The 26953-nt window shown below is 42.7% G+C and overlaps 1 protein-coding gene and 1 long non-coding RNA gene across 4 annotated transcripts in view; one reads left to right on the top strand and one right to left on the bottom strand.

The window, feature by feature from the left end:
* The window catches only part of LATS2 (large tumor suppressor kinase 2), a 69822-nt gene extending 51402 nt beyond the window's left edge, over positions 1-18420 (bottom strand). For both annotated transcript variants that reach the window (XM_054701968.1, XM_037527350.2), the window contains exons 1-2: positions 18356-18420; positions 3747-4306 (exon numbers count right to left, since the gene is read on the bottom strand). In XM_054701968.1, coding sequence (XP_054557943.1) covers positions 3747-4088 — 342 coding nt within the window. In that variant the 5' untranslated portion in view covers positions 4089-4306; positions 18356-18420. The remainder of the gene's footprint in view (positions 1-3746; positions 4307-18355) is intronic.
* Positions 18421-18725: 305 nt separating this feature from the next.
* LOC119259792 (uncharacterized) lies at positions 18726-23902 on the top strand. 2 transcript variants are annotated; one of them, XR_005128570.2, is made up of 5 exons: positions 18726-19032; positions 19140-19293; positions 19900-19946; positions 21159-21225; positions 23179-23902. It is a non-coding gene; the product is annotated as an uncharacterized LOC119259792 (long non-coding RNA). The 2 variants fall into 2 exon arrangements; XR_005128569.2 differs by lacking the exon at positions 21159-21225.
* The last annotated feature ends 3051 nt before the right edge of the window (positions 23903-26953 follow it).

Raw genomic sequence — 26953 nt, 5'->3', positions numbered from 1 at the left:
TCTTCAAAGCTGAGTCCCAGCACAACAGATGAACAAGGAAAGCATGACGAAGGCAAGGATACAGGCTGTCCACAGAGAAAAAACATACACCCATCTCTCAAAGCAGACAAACATTTCCTATCACACACATCAGAAGGACTTCTCCCTGTCTTCCTCTGGGGATACAACATGATAAAGTGCTTTGCTGTTCTACTAGCTCCAGGAGCCACAGGCATCCTCTGGGATGATTCATACCCTTCCTCTCATGAGGTCCCAGGCCTCTGTCCATACCAGTGGACCTGGAGATGCACAGGGAGCCTATGCAGTGGCACCCTAAGGTGCATACCAGGGAGGGTCATACCTGTGACCCAGCACAATGCAGTGAGAACACAAGCCATGGGCTTCCCAGCAGCAAAAATGTTACACAAGTTAATACCACTGCAGAGTCAAATTAATGATTTTTTTTAAACTGTCAGGAACAAAAAGCGAGGGAAACCTGGTAATATGGTTTTTTGAAATCAAAGATTTTTTTTAAAAAATAAATTTTATTTAAAAAAGTAAAATTACCACCATGCCAATGATTATGCAATGATACAGAAAAATGACTCATAACCAAAAAACTTATCTTTCCAGTTCCTAAATCTGTATTTGAAGAACAGTTCCTTCCTTAAGGAATATTAATCTATTGACCTAGTTTTTTTCCCTATAGAAATTTTCATGTCTTTAGTAATTTATGTGCAAAGTATTAATGATCATTGTATAAATTGACATACATAGATCATTACACAGAAAATTCTAAGCCTTTTACTTTTTCCAAAAATTTCCACTTAACAGTATTATAACTAGGGTCTCCCCGGTGGCGCAGCGGTTGAACGCTGGGTTGCGAAGCTGCCCGCGGCCTCTGAGGCGCCGGTTCGATCCCCGGCTACTCCCCGGCCACCGGAGGAGGGTCCCACCTGGTGCACAGACCTCTCCTGCCGCCCGCTGCTCCCCTCAGCAGTGTACTTCGGTCCTTCTGCCTGTTCTGCTCCCCGCTCTGGCTCTGGTGAATTCTCTCACCCTCCCGCGCTTCTGACTGTACCCAGTGCTTGTATGAATCAATAAATAAATCTTTAAAAAAAAAACAAAACAGTATTATAACTAAAAATATAGGCATACATGCTAGTTACATAGGTATAATGCTCTCGGTAAAATTCACTGAAGTACATGCTTAGGAATCATGTACTTTTCCTCTAGAAATTTTACTTTAATAAAAAGTTATAAAGAAAAAACACAATCACTCAATTAAGTATTTTTCAATAGGTCTTAGTCTAAATAAAATGGGGAAAAGTGTATGTATGTGCAATAAATAGAATTCTGCTTAATGTGAAAGTGTATATCACCATGAAGTTTAAGTATATATCACCAATACACGATGTTGTAAAAACATGGGGTTTATTATCAATCTAAAGGATATAGGGATGAAAAATGGCACCTGAAATAGAGGGGAACAAAACTGAACCCAAATTAAAAGGAGTATAATAAGAGACAAGGGGAAAAAAGCTACAATAGACACACTCTGTAACTATTATATTGGAATTCTAATTATTTGCTTTATCCAAGCCACACAACAGGTACTGTAGATCTTTTTCTCATATATTATCTGGGTTCATATAATGGCTTTCCAAACTATATGCACTCTCTATTCAAATCAAAAAAAAAAGTCTGATTTGCAGGGTAAAAGTGAAGGCAGAACTGTTTTAAATCATAATACTATACACCAAACTGACTGAATTATTTCAGGGGTGTTAAATATGGTAAATGGAATCCTTTCTGCTAGCAATTAACATAAATTGTTGATGGGAACTTTACTAGTACCACGAACCTTAATTTTTGTGTATTTGTATTTTACAGAATTAGAAACAGCTTCATTATTTCTTGCACTCTAATTATCACTAATGGATTTTACCCTAATGAGATCCCACCTGCATTCTGGATTATTTGCCTGACTTGTTTCTTTTATCACAGCTGAAACACATCTATAAGGAACACCCAGCTCTGATTACCTCTTTTGTTTACAAGTGATTTACAGGACAAGACTGTAAGGCTTTGCTGGTGCGCTCCAAGTCTCTGCAATCTCACTCCAGTATTTTCCCAGGACTGCTCCTTCCCACTTTCAAAACCATCAAGTTCTGTTTGTCTGGGGATAGCACTTGGCAGCATATTTTAGCTTCATATTTTCACAACGAGAAAGGTCATGCCTTTGCTGTCAGCTTCCACTGCTAAAACACTCTGCACCACATTAGTCATAATCCTGTGCTTTATAAAACAACTCTCAAACAACAATGCATGCTATATACACAAGTTAATCCTAGAACATCCCAAAGTGTCAAGGAAGAGCCCTACAAAATAGAACGATTAGTTTCACAAGCATATCATCTGAGAAATGTAAATTCTTTAGTTAAGTTCTACGGTAATAAAGTACAAGCCAATGCTTTTGTAAATAAATGAGTAGCCTGTTAGCCTTTTCCCGCAACTTTGTTGCCAGGAGTATCCAGTTAGGTTCAAGCCATCCTGAAGTGATTTTGAGCATGAAATCTTCCTAATTTTCTAAGACTAGAAGAGCAAGAATAACTAGCTTATTTCCATTTTCATGCAACTGAAACTTTTAAGATGACAGATGGTAATAAAGCACTGACTTTCAGAGTCATTTCATAAGGCAATTATATTTTTACTAGTTACATTTTATTAATTGCATCTTTACCTAGTAGACACTAGGTTCCATTTTGCAAGTCCAATCTCTCAACTTAGATTTTTTTCAGCTATGTGAATTACCAAAGGATAATAAAGGAATAGCTATAGGTTGTGCATTTGTGTAAATTGCTACCTCCACTAATGTGTCCCCTTATTCTCAAGCAACTGAGAAGTTAGAATTGTGTTGTCACTATTTTGATTTATCAAGTTCTTTATTTTCTAGTATTTCTTACTTCCTTAATGTAGTTATGTCTTCTATAACAGCATATATGCTATTTTTTATTTTTTTAAGACTTTTTTTTAAGATTTATTTATTTATGCATACAAGAGCTGGGGTACAGGCCAGAGGTGTGGGGGTGAAAGGACTGACCAGAGACAGAGTGGGGAACAGAACAGGCAGATTGACCAAAGTACTCTTCTGAGGGGAGCAGCGGGCGAGTCAGGAGAGGTCTGCCGTGCCATGTGGGTTGCTCCCTGGCCAGCCGAGGGATCGAACTCTTGCTGCAGAGGCTGAGGACAGCTTCATAGGTTGCATCTATACCCTCGCACCACCAGGGAGGCTCTATATACTATTTTTTAAAGCAGGCAAAAGCAGAGTCAAAGAACAACAAATTCATGTTAATTAACTCTGCCCTGAGATAAAAATAAAATGTACAAACCAAAAACAAGGTAAGGAAAGCCAGTGTCTTCCCCATGACAGCTCAGAATAAGCCCATATAACCCCCAAAGAAAGGATTATGTAAGAAAGCCCTTCACATCTTCATAAGGACAGAACAGAAAACACATACAGCACAATCACAGGAGATTTCAGAAACTTCTGGATCTTGCCTGAAAAGAAAAAGCAACTAAAAAGACCCTTTTGGAGGGAAAGTAAAAAACAGTTCAATGATACATATAAAGGACCTTGGGTTGTTAACCTAGAAACATTTCTGAGTAATGACCAATTCAGAGTCTCCAAGCTGCCTCAACTATATTCCAGATGGGCCACTTACTGTGACTGCCACCCCTGAAAGTGTCAAGAAGGCTCTACCCACCTGGTCGCATCCTGCATTCACCAATTCCTGAAGCATTTGTCGATTTACTTCTGCAGCTGTGGAAGTGCCTGATTCATTAGCGAAAGGCAGCAAAGAGTATCTGATTTCTCTCAAAGCTTTCTGATAAGGTCCGAACTTTGGGGTGGCTCTCATCTGCTGCTGCTGCCTGGCAGCATCCTTGCCCCCCAGGATTTTGGCATCCAGGGAAGTGTCATTGTTTGGTCCAATGGGCAGCCCCTGAGCGGAAGACTTGGATGGCTGCTTTAACCCTTCTCGAATCTCCTGTAATCGTTGCCGGCTATTTCCAGAGTAAGTCGTGGCAGGAAAGGTCTTTGGCCTCATTGTTAGTCCAGGTTCCCTTTACCATAAATACAATCTTCTTAAAGTGTTCTATTATTAAAAAAAAAAAAATACAAGAACAAAAACTACCAACAGTAATCAGTCAGTTGTAAACATACTTTCAAAACAATTTCCTTTTGAAATATTTTTCCTTCAATGTTTGTAGTTCCTATAGAAAACCTGAAATTTTCCAGAGTCTTCATTTTGAAGATTATTACTATCTGAAAAAGAAAATGGAAAGAAAATGTTCATTTATGGTTTTCATACAATGTTAATGATACTTTTCAAAAATAGGCAATAATCTTGAAAATACTACACTTGGAAAGACTGAGAGAGAACAAATCACCTCTCAGAAATGACAAAAATACTGTTCTGCTCTGGGTAGAGCACATGACATCGAAGGCTGTTCCAAGACATTTCCTGTAATATGTAATCTGTAAGAAAGTAAATCTCCTAAGCAAATACTGACTTACAAATATTCAACTCAGGGCAAGAACAGTAGTATTAACAATTAATAGTTTGTTTTTAATACTTCATTATAATATAATTTCATTTTGAAATCCACAACTTTCGTATTTAGGTTTAAACCTTCTCTCTGGAGTCTTGGATTTCTGGCTTGTTCCAAATAACCAGTGAACTTCTGGTCCACACCCCATTTACTTTATCCCTGTGACTTTACCAATCTTTCCACCTACCGGAATTGCTGCTACTTTCATATCTTTGGAAATTTTTCCTTATAAAACCCTCTTAAATTTCCTGAAAGATACCACAAAACTTGTCAAATTAAAAGCGTTCTGCCCTCACCCCAACATGTGTTGACTGCAGCTATTTAAGTGGGGATTGAAACCTTTTTGTTGAGTGTAGGGTAAAGAAAATGCCAGGATTTTCTGCCCTCCCGCCATCAGGATAGATGATGGATCCTTGAGGTCCTGAATGCATGCCTGATGGCGGGCACCTGGAAAAGGGTGTGGGCAGATGTAGATAGGATTCACCTGGGCTAAGACTGTGCTTTTTTAGGGGCGGCGCCACGGGGACACCAGCAGCAGCAGTAGCCGAAAGCGAAGCCGAGAGAGAAGCAGAGAAGCAGCAGAAGCAGAGAACGCCAGAGAGCCCAGATAGCGTGAGGATTTGCTGGGGGCTGGGAGGACTGCCAGCCTCCCAGCCCCCCAGCACCCCTGCCTGCCACATACCCGCTGAACCCCAATAAAAGACCTGCAAAAAACCACTGAGGACTCTGACTCCCCCTTTACCCGGTCTTCATGGGATCAGAAAACCTGCACTGTCATGCGTTCCTGCCCTTACATTGAGGTAAAAGGTATCCTATATTGCAACTGAAAGTAACCCCAAGATAATGCATTATGACACTAAAGGTGACTACTTCTGTGTTGCTGTTGTTTTTTACAAGGTGGTCAACTTATCACCATTTGACCTAAAACCAAAATAAAAATATTTCTTGTAGAAGCTGATACTTATATGGAAGAGGAATTGGTAATGTAACAGGATAATCCCCGGGGAAAGGGAAGGTTCCATGCTCCCTGACCCACTCTATGGAAGGGGGTAGCTGGGCAGGGAGGTGAAGCTGGAAGAATACTAGGAGGACAGGACGAGGCAGAGAGAAAGAGAAGGAAGAAGCTGAGAGAGAAGGAAAAGGAGATTGATGAAGAGGAAGACTGGAGGAGGCACTCGGAGCAGAGGGACATGAGAAGAAGCTGTGCTTCTCCATGGTCTTGGACTTGGAGGACATGGACGGAGATATCTGAAAGAGAGATTTGGGTGAGAGATCTGTGGGGAGGCTAACAATGGGCAGCCTTTATGTTAACTTTGATTTTGCGCTTTTCCTTCCAGAGTTGCCTGGCCTCTTCTGCCCTTTTCCTGTGGATCCCCACCAGAAGATGCCTTAAGATTTGTGGCAAGATTTTGGGGCTCAGCATCCCCACTTTGGGCCAACCCTGTTTGGCTGGACATTCACCCAGGAGGGGATGGGTAATTTTCCGTGTTTCATTGGAAACTATTTAACTAGATTCTTGCTCTTTCTCTTCCCTCTACTGTACACTAATTGTCCCTCTAATGCACACTAATTGTATTAAAGTTCTTTTCCACTGTAGGTCCCACCCACGAAGAATATGTTTGTCCTCAAGCAGTGGATAGCAGAGTCCATTTACAGCAGACAGGTTTGGGGGCCACAAGGCGCCCCTCATTCTGTCCGCTAACATTTTGCCCTCAACACATCCATGCCCTTTAACCCCTCAGAACTCAATGAACAAACATGGATGGAGAATCACTTTGCATTTTAACATACAAAGTACAATCAGATCCAAAAAAGAGCTTCCTTTGAAAGGAAAGGAATAAAGGAGTGTGGACTTTCATTTCAGTAAGGAATTTTAGAACTGCAGACGTGAACTCTGCTTGACAGACTTCTTCATGAGAATAAGTCCAGTTAAAATTTATTTAGTATTTACTATGTGCCAGGCTCTAAGTTTTATCTGAATTAACATCTACAGCTCTATTACATAACCGTGTACAACAACAAACTTGAACAAATGATATTAAAATTACTATTCCTTTCTTGGAGGTGGGAAGATGGAGGGTCTTAAAAGATTTTAACTATACACTCTCTCAAGGTAACTGAGAAGATTCAATTCAGCAAGTAAGAAACAGACTAAAAATTTCAACATGAAACACGTATTTTAATACACAGTCTAGTACATTAAAGTAACTGAAATAACTGTATTAAGACGGATAGTGACTGATTAGATCCAGGAACAGCTCAGCTTCCCTGGGGCTTGTACTGGCCATGGACCAGAAGCCTAGAGCTCTGCCTAATTGGAATAAAATAGGGCATATTGCAAATACACTCATTTTCAGTGACTTCGTGGTCAAAGCTTTTGTTTTGAAATATCTAACTTTCTAAAACCGTAAATTCTCATTCCAACAAAAACAGAGAGCCTCTCAAGGTCTCATATAAAGAATCTTGAATGACTTGCTATGTCTAAGAACAGGCAAGAGTGTTCTATCTTTTCCTCTAGGAATTCACACAAATCATTTTGTTTCCAATCTTTAATTTTTTTCCCTTTCTTTGAAAACTAAAAACATAGAAGACATAAGTCATACTATTTTCATAACAAACCATCAATGTAAAAGAGTAGCCTGTTGATATGCAGAAAGGGGGCCTCGATAGTCAAAATGTATTCCTCTCCCTTCTGTCACACTCTCATCTATCCCCACCCCCATCTGTCTACCTGGCCAACATCTGTCAAATTCTTATTTATCTCAGGCAATAAATACTAGGATAAACAAGAAGAAAATCCTACCTTCTAGGGTTTACAGGCAAGTGAGAATTGAGGTGAGGCAGATAAAAAGTTTCAAAGAAAAGATACCCAAGAGGAGAAAAACGATCAACTAAAAAATCATTTAACAGGTGGGAAAGTGAGAAAAGGCCCTGAAGTGGAGATAACTAAATCTGAGTACAGGTAAGAATGCAATTCCAGCCGGAGGAAGCAGCACAGGCAATGCAGCAAAGGAAGGCAGCAGGCCCCACCCAGCACACACAGACCTGTGAGAGAGCCTTTTCTTGGAGGTGTGGAAGGATTAGATATGGAGGTGTACAGGGGCTTAATCTGGAAGGACTGTCAAGGTCATGTCAAGAGTCTGGACTCTGCAGAAGATGAGAAGCCACTGTCCAGAGTTAAGCTAAGGAGTGACATGGACAGAAGCGCCATTTAGAGAGCTGAGCCTGGAAGTCAGCTAGAAGGTGTTTAACAGTGTAATTTAAAAAGGGGAGGTTCCATGTTGCTTGCCTCACCTAATGAAGCGTGGAGCACATGGAAGGAAAGCAAGAAAGGACTTGGGAGAAGAGACCTGGAGGATGAGCACATGCAACAAGGACATGTGAAGTCTGGGTCTTGGACTTACACCAGGCACCTGAAGACATTCAAGGAGACACTTGGAAGAGACGTGGCTGAAAGACCCACAGTGAAGGCTGACAATGGAAGCTGTTACCTTGATTTGTACTTTGATTTTGCTCTTTTACTTCCAGACTTGCCTGGTCCCTCTGCCCCTTTCTTTTGTGTACCCACCAGATGATGCCTTAGAGAGTGGCAAGCTTGCAGGCTTCTGTCACCCCATTTAGGGCCAACCCTCTTTGGCAGGGCATTTACCCAGAAGGGGATGGGGTAACTTTGGGTGTTTAACTGGAAAATATTATCCTTCCTTCTTTTCTTTCTACACATACCCTATTCTATTAAAGTTCTTTTCTACTAAGGGTCTCATACAATAAGAGTATGTTTTGCCTTTATGGGGCAGATGGCAGATCCTCCTTTGAGCATGCAAAGCTTAGCAGTCCTGGGGTATCCCTCAGTCTGCCCGGTAACAGGTGGACTTGAAGAGGCAGCTACAGTAGAGAGAGAGAAACTGGGAGAGTGGCAGCAACCCAGGGAAGGGAGAAGAGGGAGTGTAGGAGCTACACCTGGCCAAGAAGTTATACCTTGGCCAGAGGTCTGTGCTTAAAGATATAGATGGAGAGCTACCAGCAAACAGGACACGGTACCCAGGAGGTACACCCGACTGCTCAAGCCATGAAAAAAGAGCAGGTAGGTGAGTGTGTAGCTTGGCCTTCCCAGTTGACATTTTTTTTTTTAATTAAAGATTTATTTATTTATTTTATACAAGAACCGGGGTACAGGCCAGATGTGTGGGAGTGTGAGAGGATTCACCAGAGACAGAGCGGGCAGGCAGACTGACAAAATACACTGCTGAGGGGAGCAGCAGGCGAGACAGGAGAGGTCTGCCTCGCCATGTGGGACCCTCGCCAGCCAGCTAGGATCAAACTGGTGCCGCAAAGGCTGCGGCGCTCAACCACCTGTGCCACCAGGGGAGGCCCCCCCAGTTGACATTTCTTAGCGGAAAAATAAGGCTGTGATAAGCCTCATTTTCTCATCAAGTCAGAGACCAACTAAAGGAAAGGAGCAAGCTGCTCTTCAGTCAGCTAAGAAAGAGCAAGGATTGTAAGAGGTGGCCCAGTTTGAAGGAAAAAAGAGCTACAAGAAAGTGACAGCCAGGACATGGTGCATCCTGTAGCAGAGAGTGGGGAGTCTGGGACAGTTGAAAGAGGTCCTGGTTGATTCTGAAGCTAGAAAGTTCTCGCCAGAATGAACTCTAAAAAAAGGAAGCTTCTGAAATCTGAAGGAGCAGTAGGCTTCTTATTTGTAGGGGAGGGTGGGGCAGAGAGAATGTTTTACCTAAGTTTAATGCCTATTTTTAAAGTACACAGATAGATAAGAAAGACAAATGTTCACAAAGAACACACCTTTCTGAGTAACATCTAGATAAAGGAGTTTGTCACTGCTACTCCAGAAACCCTTAGTTTCCCTGGAGACCAGTGCCTAAAGGGGAACCACCTCCAGATTTCTAAGACCAAGGATTAATTTGACCAATTTATGAACTTTATATCCAGTCTGCCCTTTTGAGGTCTAATATATTTTGTTCAATACTGTGTCTGGTTATTCCTACAAGTTATATATGATAATAGTTTGTCATTTTTTCATCACAGAGTAGTATTCCATTGTATGACTATGCCATATTTATTTATCCATTCTGCCACTCTTGGATATGTGGGTTGTTCCCATGTGGGGCTGTTATAAATGGTGCAGCTGCCTTAAGGCTGCAGATGCCCACATGACTCCAGCCCCAGAGCTATGGGGGATAGTTTGCTCCAGTGTCTTACTCCCACCATCATATCAAATACTTTCTGTGTAGTTCCTGGCAAAAACTGCACAGGTTGTGGTGGTTCATGTGATACTTTTGTGGACTATAAAAAGACACTCCTTTCCGAAGTAAGTTTTTATAATACTATACTACTCTGTAACACCAGCATCTCTTGTGCTGTAAAGCTTTCCAAAGCCTAGTGGCAGCAGCCTGGCGCACTCTAGACATATCCTAATACCCCAGCGGAGAGGGGATAGGTAAAATCAAATGGAAGGTGGAAACTAGGCCTCTGAGGAAAAAGAGAGAGGGGAATGGCCTTAGTGCAGGTCACAGAGAAGGAAGGTAATCATGTGTAATACCTGGGCCATGTGGCTTTATCAGGGGTAGAGACTGGTAAGTGGTCCAGAGTCTTCTCCGAGTGTCCAGAATCTGAACATGTCCTCACATAAGAAGGTACCTCTCTGATGGGAGGCAAGCCTTTTACTAGGGCTCTTGAGCAGTACACCACCTGAACACCCACGGAAGGTGGACCTGTTACTAGTCTCAAGGGATATATAACTCATCTCCAATTTTAAGGAGCTTGCAATTCATGGTGGGCAGACAAGAAAATCAATTATTTAACAAAGTATGTGACAATAAAAGTTTGCCCAAAAAATTATGGGGATCTGAAACATACATCCTGGCTAAAGAAGAGAGAAAAGCGGGCGAATCAATAGCATTTATGAGGTAGAACCCACATCAATTGGTGGTGTTCACTAGACAAGACTGGCTTGAAAAAAAGAGCCCAAATTTCCAGTTTAGAAACCAGAGTCCACAATGGCACCATTCCCTGTATCAGGATGACAATGCGGACCACGAAGAGAACAGTCTTAGTGTGGATCAAGGGGGGCAGTTGTTGGGTGGTGAGAACAAGCTAGGCAAAGGTGACTGTGAGGATAGCCAGGCAAAAAGCAGTTGGAGGTGGGACCCATTTCTATGTGATCTAGGGATGTGCCTAAGCTGTCTGTTGCTTCAGTTTCCTGCTTGGTAACAAGCCCTTCTCTAGGAGGCAAAGGATCCAGCCACCATGCCTGACACACCGGTCCATTATTAGAATTACTAGTAAGTTCAGAACTCAGAATCAGTTAACAAAACAGGATCTAATCAAGCCAGAATACAAGACAAGTGCAAAATTCAGATGAATTTAGTGAAAAAGGTACAAAACGGACTGTACATATACATAGTAATAGTAATACCAATCGACAGTGCCAACTGTAGCTATTTCATGCTCACTCCAACAGATTCCTCTTCAAATGATGACTATGCCTAAAACGATAAAGTATCTTTGTTTGGACATTAAAGACAGAAAAGCACTAAGAGGAAAAGCTTGCTTTAGTCATTAGATTTAATGTTTGCAACAAGTGCCTGTAGCCAGGCCCAGGCTGCTCAGTTCTCACAGAAGGTGAACTTCCAGAAGCAGACTGCATCCCACTGGTGGAAAGGTTTAATCTGCGTGACCATGTGCAAGTTCAAGGCACCAAATTCTTCTTACCTCTGAAACTTGGCCATATTGATCTCTCAATATGGAACGGTCGCCCTTCTACCAGAATTCTCAGTTTAAAAACCCCTTCCTGCCCACCCAATTTCAGGGACCCTTGTTTGTGCATAGCTACTCCCAGAGCACCACAAGAAGGTAATGACTGTTGTCCTGAAACATCTGAATGGGAAGCTCCATAAGGGTACCAAGCACCCCGACTGACTGCCTCTATACAGGCATGCAGGTTCCCCATGCATTTGTTGCATGAATACAGGCAGCAATCCCCCACTCTGGGGTCAGTCTCCTTGATTCTGTTGATTCTAATCTGGTTGATAAAACCTGCCTTCACAGTGATCTAAGGAAGGTGACCAGGAAAGCACTTTAGGGCAAAGCTGTGCACACAGAAGGCACTCAACAAACAGCAGCACTCTTTCTAAGTTTGGTAAGCGCAACACAATGTTCCCAAGTGAAGTTCACACATAACTATTGTAAAAAATTGCAGAAGTAGGGTATATTCTTCAGACAGAAAAAAGGATAAACCTGATATATAATACAGTTGTCTGGATGAACCTTGAAGACATTATGCTAAATGAAATAAGCCAGGGGCCTCCCCGGTGGCGCGGCGGTTGAGCGCTGGGTTGCGAAGCTGCCGGCGACCTCTGCGGCGCAGCGGTTCGATCCCCGGCTGCTCCCCGGCCACCGGAGGAGGGTCCCACATGGCGTGCAGACCTCTCCTGCCGCCCGCTGCTCCCCTCAGCAGTGTACTTCGGTCCTTCTGCCTGCTCTGCTCCCCGCTCTGGCTCTGGTGAATTCTCTCGCCCTCCCGCGCTTCTGACTGTACCCAGTGCATGTATAAACAAAACAAACAAATAAATAAATAAATAAAAACATGCCTCTATAAATAAAAAAAAAAAATGTGTTTAAAAAAAAAATAAATGAAATAAGCCAGACACACAAGTGAGTCCACCCAGAAGAGGCAAATCCAGAGAAAAGTGAATGGAGTTTAACTATTATGTAAATTTACCTCAATTTTAAAAAACTGAGGTGGAGGGGAGTTGCCTAACTGCTTATATCCAGCTATCTAGTGTTTAAATAATGGTTCCCTTACTACACATAGCTATACCATGAACAGACAGGATCTTAGGACTGGGTGTTGAGAGCTGGGCAAAATCCCCTCCCAGAATGAAGTTTAATCTGCCTGGTGCCTCACAACCCCTCCTAAGAAAAGGTCATCTCTGCAACCCTAATGTTGAAACAATGGGGGAGGGGCTTCCACAGAGTCCAGCCTCCATATACATGGGGTTTTAAGCACCCATGTGTGCAATAAAAATTCCATTTATAAAACCCACCAGGGCAGGAGAGACCAGATATTTCTGTGTTATCTGTATCTATGCATGAACTATAAAGTGCCAAGTCAATGTGCCTTTAACCAGAATCAAGATCAGATCCTGTCCTGATTTTTTTTTTCAACCTTTTATTATGAAAATTTTAAACATACAGAAAAGTTGAAAGAATTATTCAATGACACCCCATAAACCCTCCACCTGGGAAAGTTCCTCAGTGTGGAAGGAGTGTGGATACTACACCTTATATTTTCTTTCCATCCTCCACCAAAGTCTTGCAGGAAAACCCTCCTAGGAATATCACAGGTATTGCCCCATTTTTTAAAAAGAGCGCATGTAAAATAGCACCTATGGGCAAACTGTTCTTGCTTGAATAATCTGGAAAGGATGAAGAATGAGATTTTCTAAGGTCCAGACCCCCTGCATGCTAACTTTTAGTTTGAAGACAATTTTAAGCCCAAATTATGAACTTATGAAATTTTCGTGAAAATATTCAGTTAAATTAGGTTACAACTGAAAATGAGATGCTGTGACACAATGATAAGCAATAATGTATGGGAAATTTTCTTACATCAAGAATTTTATAAATATGACACTAAGGCCACATGCATATTGGCTTTTAAAAATGGGGGCATCAAGCAATGTAAATATAATTTCGGAAATTTCCTTGGCATCTTCAATTGAGTTAAAATGTACTCTAAAAGAAACTATAAGACACTGAAAGTTTAAAACACAACTCAGCCTCCCTGGTGGCACAAGGGGTTAAGTCTCAGCACTATGAAGCTATTGCCAGCCACTGCTGCAAGAGTTCGATGGAATCACAACTCAAAACAAAAACACCTCACTGTCAAACCTTGAACTGAGACAAATACTACACCATATACTTAGAGTAAATGACTTGTGTAATATCTAAATTTAAAAGTGATACTTTAAGTATCACTGAAATTTAATGTGGCTCTACTATACCCAATTCTAATTCTTAACCTAATTCTGGAAAATGGTAACTGCAGTTCTTTTTTTTTTTTTTTTTAAAGATTTTATTATTTATTTATTTATACAAGGACTGGGTACAGTCAGAAGCGCGGGAGGGTGAAAGAATTCACCAGAGCCAGAGTGGGGAGCAGAGCAGGCAGAAGGACTGAAGTACACTGCTGAGGGGAGCAGCGGGCGGCAGGAGAGGTCTGTGCGCCATGTGGGACCCTCCTCCGGTGGCCGGGGAGCAGCCGGGGATCGAACCGGCGCTGCAGAGGTGCGGGCAGCTTCGCAACCCAGTGCTCAACCGCTGCGCCACCGGGGAGGCCTGGTAACTGCAGTTCAATAATTTTTATTCTAATTCCTACTAATGCTTCATGAATCAAAACTGGCTGCCAAACATATCAAACACCAAGGAACCAATCATATCTGTGTCTCCACACTACTGACACGTTAACATTTCTAAAACCATTATTTCTTGTGCCTAAAATTCTATCTACTATTTAAATCACATCATTTCAAGAAAACTAAAATGAAGTCAGGTAGACTGGACAGACACCCAGTCAGATGCTGAATGTCAAAATTATAAACTATCATGCTGCTCTCTCTCTCCAGTACTGTCCAGGCCAGGAAACCATACTAGAGGGGCTACCCCTCATAATGAAGATCTGTACAGAAATCAGTGATTCCTTTGGAGAGCCAAGAAAACTCTCCAATAAATAGTGTCATCAAAAGGTCCACATGGGTTTAGAATTACTAAACACTGTGCTAGACATTATGAGGTTTCACCCAGGTACCCTGGGGTCCTACCTCTAAATAAATCTGCAATCCAGAGGAAAAGCAAGCCACATTTTCTATTAATTTTGTATTGACATGTGGTATTTGTAATGACATATATGTATGAATAACAGCATAAAAAATGGTGAGGTTTGTAGTCAAGATATCTAAATGGAATGATCAAGTTGTAGATAAATTTATTGTCTGCTCTTTGCAGCATACCACAATCCAGCAGGGATTTTCAATCTTTGAAAAAGCTATGCTTCCTGTTACCCAGCCCCCATCCAAGTTTTGGATTTACCCCAATTTGGGAGTCAGAATACATATGTTAACTGAGAGTCAACTTATGGAAAGAGGTATTACTGTGATGTCCAAAGAATCCCAGTCTATTTCAAGGAAGTCCCCTAGAGAAAGGATCATTTAATCAAAATTGTAAAGACTTAAGGACTATGATATGATGGAGGAAGTGTGAAGCTATTCTTGGAATCTGGAACTTCCTGTGAAAAGGCTCAAACAGAGGAGAAAGATGAATAGGCAGACAATGTTGGGAATGGGGGCAGGTGTTATCTGGATACATTTGAACGGAAACACAGGAGTGAGACTTATGAGGTAGGATGGAGTTAATTAGTAATGGAACATGCTGGTCCTTAGCATTCCAGCTCAGATAACTGCCTGGAGGCCAGAGGCCAATGCTCCAAATAGAGGCCTACTCCATTCAAAAGCCAATTTACATTCTTAAGAAAATCCTTACCACCCTAATTTAGGAGTTATACAATCTGCTCTGTGCCACAATAGCATAAAAGTTACTTAACAACAAATGCAAGCCACTATTAAAAATCTGAGATGTTTCATTTGTCCCCCAGAAAAATTCCTATGAATGTTAAATATGGGCACATGAACAAAAAGTATTTAACTAACTTAAAAAACCACTTGTAACAATTAGGTTGACATGGTCAAAATGGTAAGCTACAAAGTTTGCACACAGTGAATGGTAAACATGAAATGACAAATGTCCATCCTAACAGCATCATAACCGTTATCTTTATTTCCAACATTACTTTGTTTTAATAATACTTTCAAAATCAAACTATAAATCAAAAAACATTAGCCATAAAAGTATTGAGAGAAGAGCTAGCTAACTCAGTGAAACGGGTGGGTCAAGCACAACTACCTGTAAATTGCAGGTGCCACTCACAGGGTGTTCTACCTAATAAGGTCCCATTTCATAGAACCAAAGAGTGACAGCCACCCAGCATACAGTGGGAATGGTGACTCCGAACTTGTGCAATTTGGGGGAATTACGAAAGCAATAAGCTTTTTTAAAATGATAGGAGATTCAGGGTATTTTTGGAGCTTGGAAGTCAGTCATTTCAGGGATTATCAAATCCAACCCCTTCTTTCTGCTATCAGGATATTTTGGTACTCTTTGAGCAGATTTAGAGCCAAAACAAAGTAAACACACCAAATTTATCTTCTGTATTTACTCAAGCCCACTTAAAAAAAAAAATCAGTAGGGAATATTATTTAAAAGTTTCACATTGTGGGAGCCATGAAATAAAACACAAAAGCAGCTCAAGAACTGTCTTTTTTGTTTTTTTCCATACCTTGGAAGTATAACCACCCCACCCCCAAATTTCCCCAAATCCTTCCAGTGTGTTGAAGTTGAATTTATCAGCGTCAACACCTCCCCCAACCCTCACACACAGAGGAATTTGGGAGCCTAGAGCTGGCTATTTACAACACAGAATTTAAAATAACAAGGCATCTTATTGTAAAAACATTCCCCTCCCACGAAAGAAAAATCCCTCCCACCGACCCTGCGATTTGCTAAGGGAAAGAATTATGTAGAGCTCCAATTTACACTTAAATTCAAAACTATTTCAAACTAGACGGAGAGGCTAAAAGAATCCCTCCCAGTTCTAAAATTCCATGAATCTAGTAATGTACCTTAATAATTTTACATGGTGTCTTCTACCCAAATACTTTTTAAAATTGCTGGACATTTTGATATTAAATGTTCAGCAATTTTAATTTCAAAGGAATGCTGGCATCTTCATTAAATAGCTCTATATACGTGGATAATGAGACCAAATTTTACGAGGCTAAATAACACAGCGTCTTGGCTATTATAACTTAAAACAGACTTTCTTAATCACTCTGCGTTCTTAATTTTGGGAGAATTTTGTGTTACTAGCTTGTCACAAGAGTTGGTAAAGAAAACAGTTAAAAGACACAGAGCAGTTTAGTCTCTATTGAATACTCAAAAATGGTCATCCATCATACAGGGATTTAAGCTGAGGTTTAACTAAAATGTGGAGCAAAATCTATTTAGTACAAATTTCCTAATAATAAGCCATGGATTACTTTCTCCATTCCTAATAGAAGGGCCCTTCGTCTGCTAAGTTAAAATTTAAACAGAACACCTATACGAAGATCACACACATTTTGGCACTCAAATTCTGTTTATTTCAGTTTCTCGGTAAAATGTGGATAAACGTGCCTTTTAAATGTATGCATTAACTTGAATACTTTGTGAGAGAGGTGTATGGCCAGTGAATTTTTACCTGTGAAATGTATGGTCTCTGTTTTAATAGAGAAATCACTTTTAAAAGTCCAGATTACCTATTACATTAAGATACATAAATGGGATGTGCAGGACACTTCTATTCCACGTGTGTGAAAATGCAGACATTTCTTTAAAATGTTGTCAACATAATAAAAGCTACAAGTAAAGTGGACTTGAGCCGCGACGCCTGAAAACGAGTACTTTTCATTCGAGGGCCTCGGCACACGCCGCAGGGCGGCCCGGGACCCCGGGACCCCGGCCCCCCGCGCCGTCAGGTGTGCTTTCGCCGCCCGGCGTCAGCCTTGCCCCTGCCCGAGGGGCTCGGAATCTGCGGGCGCAAGGCTCGCTCGCGGGCGGCGCTCCTGCCCGGCTCCGAGGCCGGCCTGCGCCCGGGGGGAGATGCTCTCCGCGAAGCTCCGCAGTGAGGCCGGAGACGCGGCCGGCAACAAGTGAGTTACACGGCGCCCGGCGCCCGCAGAGTCCAGCGGGGACTAACGGCGCGGAGGTTGCATCAGAAAAGCCGGGCTCCGGGCCGGCCGGCCGAGCGCGCGCGGCGAGTGTGCACGCAGCGGCCGCCGCTCCCACGGCCGCCCGAGCGCCCGCGAGCCCGGGCTGCTGCGGGCGAAGACCCGCGGGCGCTCAGGCAGGTCGGGGCGGCGCGGGCCGGACTCTCGGGCCGGGCCTGGCTGCCCCGGCCTCGCAGGGCTGCGCCGCCCGGGGGGACGGCAGCGCGGTCTCGCGGGGGCGGGGGTGGCCGGCGGCGGCGCGGAAGGCGGGGAGGGAGACGACGGGGCGGCCTCGGGGAGGGGAGGCGGCCGGGAACCGACAGCGCGCCCCGTGCGGGTGCGGGTGGGGGTGGGGACGACGGCGCGACCTCCGCGGCTGACGGGGGGCGGGGGCACAGCGCGGCCGGGCGCGGGACCCCGGGGCTGCCAGGCCGCCCGCCCGCCCCGCGCCCGTCGAGGCGTCCGGCTCGGAGCTCGGCTGCCCGGGACGGCGGAGGCGGGAGGCCGCGCTGACGGCCTCCGGAGAAGGCCGGGTCGCCGCGACGCCGCCGCTCGTGCACAACAAAGCGCGGAGCCCCGCGGTCGCCCCCGACTCCGCGGCTCCCCGGGAACGGGCGAGGCGACTCCGGACGCCGCGACGAAGCGCCGCGGGCGAGGGCGGCGCCGGCCCGGACTGCAGGAGACCGTGGGGGCAGGGCGCGGGCCCCGGTCCGGACAAACTTCCTCCGCCGCTCCCCGCCCCTCGGCGGACGCGCCGCCGAAGCGGGCGCCCTCCCCGGAGCCGCCACCCGAGGGTGGGCGCTGGGAGCCCGGGGGCTCTCGGCCGCCGAGACTCGCACCCTCGCCGCGAAGTCTCCGCTACACGCCCCCCGCCCCTGCCCCCTCACCTCTAGGGCGCGGTCTACACCCGCGGGGACGTCCTCGCCGGCGGTTCCGGGGCCTCGTGCGCCGGGGGGCCGGGCGCGGGCGGCTGGAGCGGCTGCGGGCCCCGCGGGGAGCTGGGGGCCCCTGACGGCGGGGGTGCGGGCGGAGGCTGCTCCATCTTCCCGGGGCGCTCACGCCGCGGTTCCTACGCGCAGACCCAAGTGGGACATTCGCTACATTGTTGGCATTCCACGGGCGTCACGTGACCCGCCTCCCGCGTCACTCTCGGCCGCATACCAGCCCGGGCGGGGCGCCCGCGGCCCTGCTGCTCGCCGGCCGCCCGCCCCGCCCGCTTCCTGCCCCGGCCGGCGCCCGCGCCCCGCGCCCCCGCCACCTGCCAGCGCGCCCGCCGGCCTGGACCCTTGCCCGGGGGTCACCCGCCCCCGACTCCAGTGGTGCCCCTCAACTCCACGGGGCTTAAAAGTTGGGGACTCGCTCGGTTAAACCACTGCTTCCTCAAGCCGCTCACACCAGGCTTGGGGAAGAAAGTAAGTTAACAGGCCCGATGGGGACTCCACGTTACCAAGAGTGCCAAGACTCTGCGTGCCAGAGTCAGGGCGGAAAAGCAGAGCTGCTGTTTCCTGGGATCAAGGAATAAAGGAGGACGTTATATAGATAAATGGTAGATCTCCAAATTTAGGTATGTTTGCTTTAATCAACCCCAGTGCGGTGTATTGTGAAAAGTATTTTAAGATGTGTAGAACAGTAATGCATACTAGAAACTGAGATTGTGGTTTTCCTTTTCAGCCACTGGACTGTCTTTCCAACTGGGGGCTGTGGATTTGGTGCAACGACATGTGCATAAATTGTGCGGAAATACGGAATAGAATAGACAGGAGGCCAAATCCTGATCTATCTCTGGGTCTCCTAACCATAATTTCTGCCACCGAAATCTAGACAGGTAATGGTGTGGGCTAATAGCGATGTAATAGCCAATCCAATTTACTTTTTAATTAACAAACTCTTGTGACATTTTAATCTCAAAAGAAACAGTAATGATTGTCATTCTTTCCAGATTACTTCACAACCTTGGGAGTCCCTGTTCTGCGTCCACCCCACTTTCCTTGCTAAATCCTATCCCCGCGCTTTTTACCCTGCTGCTGCTCCTCCTGGGAATCTTCTCCGTTCTCCTTCCTGTTTTCTCTTTTTCACTCTGATAATTAAGCCAATACTGTGCAATTTAGGATTCAATTTCATTTTTCAGTGTTATCCTTTACTCTACCCAGGCATCTTGCACAGTATTGGGAGCAGAATAAGTCCCTGGCTGAGAATAGTAAGTCCCGTGACAACATCACACTTGCACACCCGTGTAGCTTCTCTCCTTATCTACCCATCTTCTTTCCACAGCACCACCATGTGAGGGACTGGCCACCATTCTTTTTTGTCCTGCCTTTGCTTTATCTTCAAAAATGTATACATAATTTTTTTTTAAAAAGTCAACTGAAATGTTGTAAATAAAAGAACTTAAAATGTAAGTAAAAAACTTAATAACATTTTATATTTACAGAGTAACAACCTAAATACCCAGTAATGAGGAACAGTAGGAAAATAAAGGTAGGTATATTCAAATGATGAAATATATACAATAGCTAAGTGAATGAACTATCAGTAGTTCTGTACTTTCCAAAGGATAAATGATTATAAATATAATTTAAAACCTTTGTAGAGGGGCCTCCCCGGTAGCGCAGCGGTTGGGCGCTGGGTTGCGAAGCTGCCGGCAGCTGGTTCGATTCCGGGCTGCTCCCCGGCCACGGGAGGAGGGTCCCACATGGCGCGCAGACCTCTCCTGCCGCCCGCTGCTCCCCTCAGCAGTGTACTTCTGTCCTTCTGCCTGTTCTGCTCCCCGCTCTGGCTCAGGTGAGTTCTCTCACCCTCCCGCGATTCTGACTGTGCCCAGTGCTTGTATAAATAAAAACAAAAAAACAAAAACAAACAAACAAAAAAACCTTTGTAGAGTGGGAAAAGAACACATTACAGAACTGTATATACACTATGATATCCACAAATGACAAAATCCCACCAAGCCTGTATTGATCAGCTACTTTATATAAGTATAGACATGGACTGCAAAAATATACACCAAAGTCATGACTGTTGTTGCCAAAGTAGAATGAAGGCAGGGAGGGAAGGAGGGAGAAAAGGAGAGAGGAAGAAAGGAAGGCAGGCAGGCTTTAACTTTATCTGCCATGTTTTACTTCTTTTACTTAAAAAATTAAAGAAAAACTGTCAAAATCTTAAAAGTATGTTGATTCTGAGTGACTTGGTTCTATAATGTATGCTGTTATCTTTTGTGCCTTTGTTTAAAACATGCTTTTAATTTTTCATGTATATATAAAAAATATTTTCCATGTATCTGAAACAAATTGCAAACAAGTTTCCAAGACACAGGAATTCTGACAAACTTACATAGAATATTAAGTTTAATGATTTTTGTGGATGTGTTTTATTGACACAAACTCCTTTCAGTTTTTGTTTTTTGAGCACCTTCTATGTATGAGCTATCAGCTAAACCAGGGCCATAGTGAGTAAAACCACATGAGTTATCCCCAGGGTTGAACCTTTGGTCTTGTAGATGTGTTCAAGAAAATAAAGCAGGTGACAAAATAGAGTATAGGAAAGCATGCAGCCTAATTTTAAAAGTGGTAGTCTCTGGGTAGAGTGATTCTTGGTGATTTTTGTCTTACAATGCCTGACACTTCTATAATATGATAGTTAACTACAAATATACGTTTGGATTAAATAATAACTAAATGAGTATATCCACAGAATGCACACAGCTGATAAGGAGAGAAAAGAAGAGTGAACACAAGACCAACAGAGAACAAAGACTACAGTAATGGCAATGTTGCAGTGTATAAATTATTAGTTAACATAGGATGTAGATATGTGTGTCCTTTCTCTACACCAGGTGTTGCCCTAAACATGTGTATTGTGTCATTTAATCCTCAAGACAGCCATATTATAGAAGAACAAAATGCAAATTACAAGTACTTTGCCCAGATCAAAGAGCTGAGATTTCAAAACTTGGTAGTTCTTACACCAGAGTTTCAGGCTCTTTTCAGGTGATCTCAAGGAATCTTATAAATAGGGAATGTACTTATAAATAAGGAAACTAAACCCAAATGAACTCCGTATACTTTGTCTTAGGGAAGAATGGTTTTTGAGCAGAGAGAAAGAAGAAAACTCTATGATGAGTGTCAAGCATCAATTAGAGCAGGAAGAGGTAGCCAGTAGTGTGAATTAAAGCAGTAAGGCCCCTGTTACCAGGCCAGATTGTTTTAGGGGTTCTCTCTGGTATCCACGTGGAGCTTTTCCAAAGACTACCTACCTGCTCACTGCCCTCCAACCCAGCTACAAATGCAAGAAAACTGACTGAGTCATACTCTTTATACCTTCATGCCTAGAAAGGCTTTCTGGTCCCTGATACAATTTTTGCCTTTTTTGGAAAGAAAAGCCCCCCTTGTTTATAATCACTGTGGAGGAGACTTAGCAAATCTGCCTTACTAAAAAAGAATGTTCTCTATGATGAGTAGTAAAAAATAGAATAGGGTCAGATTATGAAAGGACTAGAAAGCAGGAAGATATGCTATGCTAATTTGCTTTATCCCAAAATATTGTGTTATCTTAATTAGATTATAAATTCCTGAACAGAAGAGGGATCATAAATTACCCAAAAATTGCATATAAAAAAACCTCTTAACTGCTACTTGACTGTATTGAATGCACTTACAATGACTGCCTTACCGCCTCAAATATCAGCATTTTAAGTCACCCTTTCCTCAAACCAGCCTTTCTGAGTCAGACCGACAGCTGATCTGTCATTCTTTGGAGTTTTTGGTTCTGCTAACTTGCAGAAACTTCTTACAAAAGAGTGAATCGGCTTTATCAGTTAGAGACTCTTTCAATATCTAGCTTTCTTTTTTCTTTTACTGTTTTTTTTATTGCAATGAAATATACATAATATAAAACTTAACCAAGTTAGCTAACTTTAACTTGATATCAAGAACATTCACAATATTATGCAATTTTCGCCACCATCAATCTTCAGAACTTTTTCATCATCCGAAACTGAAACACTGTCCCCATTAAATAAAAATTCCCCACCCCCCCTTCCCTTTTAAATCTGCTTTTGGGGGGAATTTTTGTTGTTTGTTGTTTATCCTTTGTTAGGTAATCAGCTACTTTTCCCCTCTCCTATCAAGACTCCTATCCTTAGTAATTTACTCACCTTAATAATTTTCTGCTTTTAATCTTCAATTGGATGAGAAATATTACTTAGCTTATAAAAATTGCATGTAAGTAAGAACTATTAGAAATTCTGTGCAAAGAAAATCTAGGACATTGTGATCACTATCTCAACTATTAAAAGAACTTTTGCTTTCTTGTTTCCTGGACATTTCTCAAAGAGTTTATGTTATTAAAAGTTAGACTTATGGAAAATTATAGTATTATGGTTTTTAAGAGAGTAATTGGGTAGATAGTAGATGTATAACCAGAAATGTTTCATATCGTGTATATTTTTAAGACTTTAATAGGTTTCCTCCATGAGGTTCCTTTTAAATTCTTTTTTAAAAATTGTGAAAAATACATATAAGATTTATGTTATTAACCATTTTTAAGTGTAAAAGTGGTTTTAAACTTTTAGTTTTTATAATAATGGATACAAATTTTGAAACCAGGGGGAAAATCCCCCAAATTAAATTTCAATTCTTATGTGGGTTTTCCAATATTAAAATTACGGGAGTAAACTTGTCTCTGATTTTAATTTATTCCAACCTACTTTTAGGTATTTTGGAAAGCATGAAGAACCTTTCGAAAATTTGGTAAACCCCCCTGTGCATATTTAGAAGACCCAGGGTCCGAGCACACATTACAATGTTGCCACCTTGCCAACTTCTGCAGACTTGTCTTTCCAGCTGCCTCTAGAAACACGGAGCAGTTTCATTCTCTGACTAGTCATTCTGCTTCTCAGATGAGTAATAAAGTATGTGCTTGCATAAGTCAGAATTGCTCAACAGTTTAAGATTTGTTCCCAGAAGACCTCAAAGAAACACTGTCAAGATACAAATCACTTCTGTGTTTAAAGAATTCTTATGTTGACACTTTACATTATTAAGAGATGAATTGCTAAAACAAATTTTCTTTTCTTATCACATCCTCCTTAGCTTACTTTTTATGCTGAGTGTGCTATGCCCAGCAATACCAGCTATTGATTTATTATTACATTTATAGTTGGCTTCGAATTGTTTCATTTGAGACATGAACAGATGTCTGTAATTGAGACAAAAATCCCATGGAAAGATCTATATGCTCTAAAACCTTCCACTGAAATTTTTAATCCAAGTGTTAGCAGTAAACACTGGAAAAACTTGCATTTGGAAAAGCAAAAACTGTAAGGTTCAAACACTTTTCTCAAAATCCATTTCTATAACAAAATGTTTTCAAAGGAAACAGCTGAGATAAACAAAATTGACAAGAAATATTTAATTATGTGATTACAAAAGAAGCATTTTCATATACTATTTTAACTTTGATTTTAAGTAAAATAGTAAATGTTGTTTTTGTTTTTAATGTAGTTGCTTTTAAGATTGTGTATTTTACTTTATCAACCAGATCTGAAAAGAAAAATTGGATGTGTTATCGCTAGATGCTTGATAAGTGGGTTTTGATAATGAAAGCCATGATATTATAAAATGATTTCATATGCAGTGGAAGGAGGCCAGTGAAAAAAAGACTGCCAAATTTCAAAAAGCAAAGGGAAATCTATAAAAGTCAGGAAGCAGTCGTGCAGATTGTACGTGGTAGTTGCCAATCCTGGGACAGGAGGAGTTTCTGTGTTGGGATTGGAACAAAAAGTGTTCCAGGGGCCTCCCCGGTGGCGCAGCGGTTGAGCGCTGGGTTGCGAAGCTGCCCTCAGCCTCTGCAGCGCTGGTTCGATCCCCGGCTGCTCCCGGGCCACCGGAGGAGGGTCCCACATGGCGTGCAGACCTCTCCTGCCACCCGCTGCTCCCCTCAGCAGTGTACTTCAGTCCTTCTGCCTGCTCTGCTCCCCGCTCTGGCTCTGGTGAATTCTCTCACCCTCCCGTGCTTCTGACTGTACCCAGTGCATGTATAAACAAAAACAAACAAACAAATAAATAAATAAATAAAACATGCCTCTATTAAAAAAAAAAAAAGTGTTCCAGAGCTAATACCTTTCATGAAGAACTAATATTTGAAGTAAAGATATCTGTAAAGGTTAGTCTGGAAAGATGGCAGCGGAGTGAGGATGCTGGGCTTACCTCCTCCATATACTCACAACTATATTTCAGCAGAACAAAGCCAAAGGGAAAAATGGACAATGACAGCACAACCAGGAAGAATGGTCCAGCTGAAATGGGTTTGGAAAAACTTAAAATGAACTGTGTTTACAATGATACCAAAGTAGAATAACCCACAAAAAAGAGGAATGACTGCTGTGTGGAGCTCCTCTAGTGACTAGCTCAGTAGCACACACCAACACTGGGGACTCTTGAGACCTGACTCTGTGCTGCATAGGGGGCTTGCAGAGTTGGTGCCCAGACAGAGGATGCACTGTTAGAGAACTGTGGGTGCAGGCATGCAGATCAAGGATTGCTGGCTTGAGCCTGAGGCTCTGGATATGGAATAGCTGGAGCCTTGACTGGTTGAGAGAAACAGGTCAGATTACCTGTGTCTCCTTATAAGAAGAGGCTAGTACTCAAAGTTGAGGCTGGGATATTCAAAACATCTAATGCCCCACCTCCTCAGAACTAAAACCAAGACAACAAATGAGCACTTGGATTAATTAGAGTTTAAGCACCTATTAAGAGGTACAAACAGCCCAATAGAGGCCTGTACTAGAAAAAAGATCAAATCCCAACCCCATATCAACTACAATCTATGCCCAGCATTGCATTTTATTGCTCAAAAATAGTGTGGAGGTGGAAACTAACCCAAGACTATACAAGACTAGTTTAGAGGAGGGGATTGCTACATCTCCACCACACAACTCTGAGATCCATAGCACAGAAGGGAGCATGCATTTTTGATGCTTATGGTAGGTGATCCTTCAGTTTCCTACTGCCTTGGTCTTTTTTTTAACCTACTACCCTTTACCAGTACTAAGTCTTTAATTACTTCAAAATAAGCCAAAGTAACACTGAAAGTCTAACCCTAAAACAACTTACAAAAACTTAAATTGTGGGGCTCCCTGGTGGCACAAGGGGTTGGGACACAACCTATGAAGCTATCTGCAGCCACTGCAGCATGAGTTTGATCCCTGACCAGGGAGCTACCCACATGGCACAGCAAACCTCTCCTGACTCACCCGCTGCTCCCCTTAGCAGTGTATTTCAGTCAATCTGCCTGTTCTGTTCCCCACTCAGTCTTTGGTGAATCCTTTCACCCCTCCACACCTCTGACCTGTACCCCAGTTCTTGTATGTATAAATAAATAAATCTTAAAAAAAAAAAAAAACTAAAATTGTGGAGATAGGAGAACATACCACAAAGGCTGAAACAAATAAACAGAAAAGCCACATAAAAATAAAAATCTAAGAGTCTCAATCCAGCAAAACTATGGAACATTACCAAAGAGTTCAAGGTAACAGTATAAACACTTATGAAACTCAAAAAAAATAAATAAATAAAAGGAGGAGGATATGAAACAGGAACAGGCAGTTACAATTAGATACACTGGAGCTAAGAAATATGAAAAGCATGAAGGGATTGGCAGGAGATATTCAAACTACTTAAAAATAGTTCCAGCCTAGAATCCTTACTCTGCAAGGTTAGCATCAAGACAGAAAGAATAGGGAACTTCACTGAAAAGCAAAAACTAAAAGAACATATCAACGCAAACCCACAAAGAAATCTTAAAGGGGTTATTATAAGCCAACTGTTCAATGAATATCGAAGTAACATACACCTAAATTATGTAACATGAAGAAGGAAGAGAAGAGTAATAATATGGCCCATCTGATGAGTTAGAGACCAGACTGTCCAATGGGTCAAACAAAAAGGTCATCATATACTAACCTCAGCAAATATTGAAACAAAAAATCAATAGAAGTACTAAACAAGACAATAGAAATGGTGCCTCCCTGGTGGTGCACGGGGTTAAGAAGCAACTCTGAAGCTATTTGCAGCCACTGCAGCAAACAAGTTCCATCCCTGGCCAGGGAGACACCTACATGATGGTGCTGCAAGCCTCTCCTGAATTACCCACTGCCCCCCTCAGCAGTGTATTTCAGTCAGTCTGCCTTTTCTGTTCCCCACTCTGTCTCTGGTGAATCCTCTCACACACACCCACACCTCTGGCCTGTACTCCAGTTCTTGTATGCGTAAATAAGTGAATCCTTTTTAAAAAAAATACAACAGAAATGAAACTTCAGTAAAAAATAAAAGGAAGACCTCAAAAAACAGTAACACTGTGAAAGTCTAACCCTGAAACAACCTATAAAAACTAAAATTGTGGGGCCTCCCTGGTGGTGCAAATGGTTGGAATGCAACCTATGAAGCTATCTGCAGCCACTGCAGCAGAAACCAAACCAAATAAAAAAA

The sequence above is a fragment of the Talpa occidentalis genome, unplaced genomic scaffold (assembly GCF_014898055.3).
Source record: "Talpa occidentalis isolate TD23 unplaced genomic scaffold, MPIMG_talOcc4v2.1 talOcc4.5, whole genome shotgun sequence".
Taxonomy (NCBI): Eukaryota; Metazoa; Chordata; class Mammalia; order Eulipotyphla; family Talpidae; genus Talpa; species Talpa occidentalis.
The sequence above is the reverse complement of the archived record's forward strand: the minus strand, read 5'-3'. Positions and strand labels throughout refer to the sequence as shown.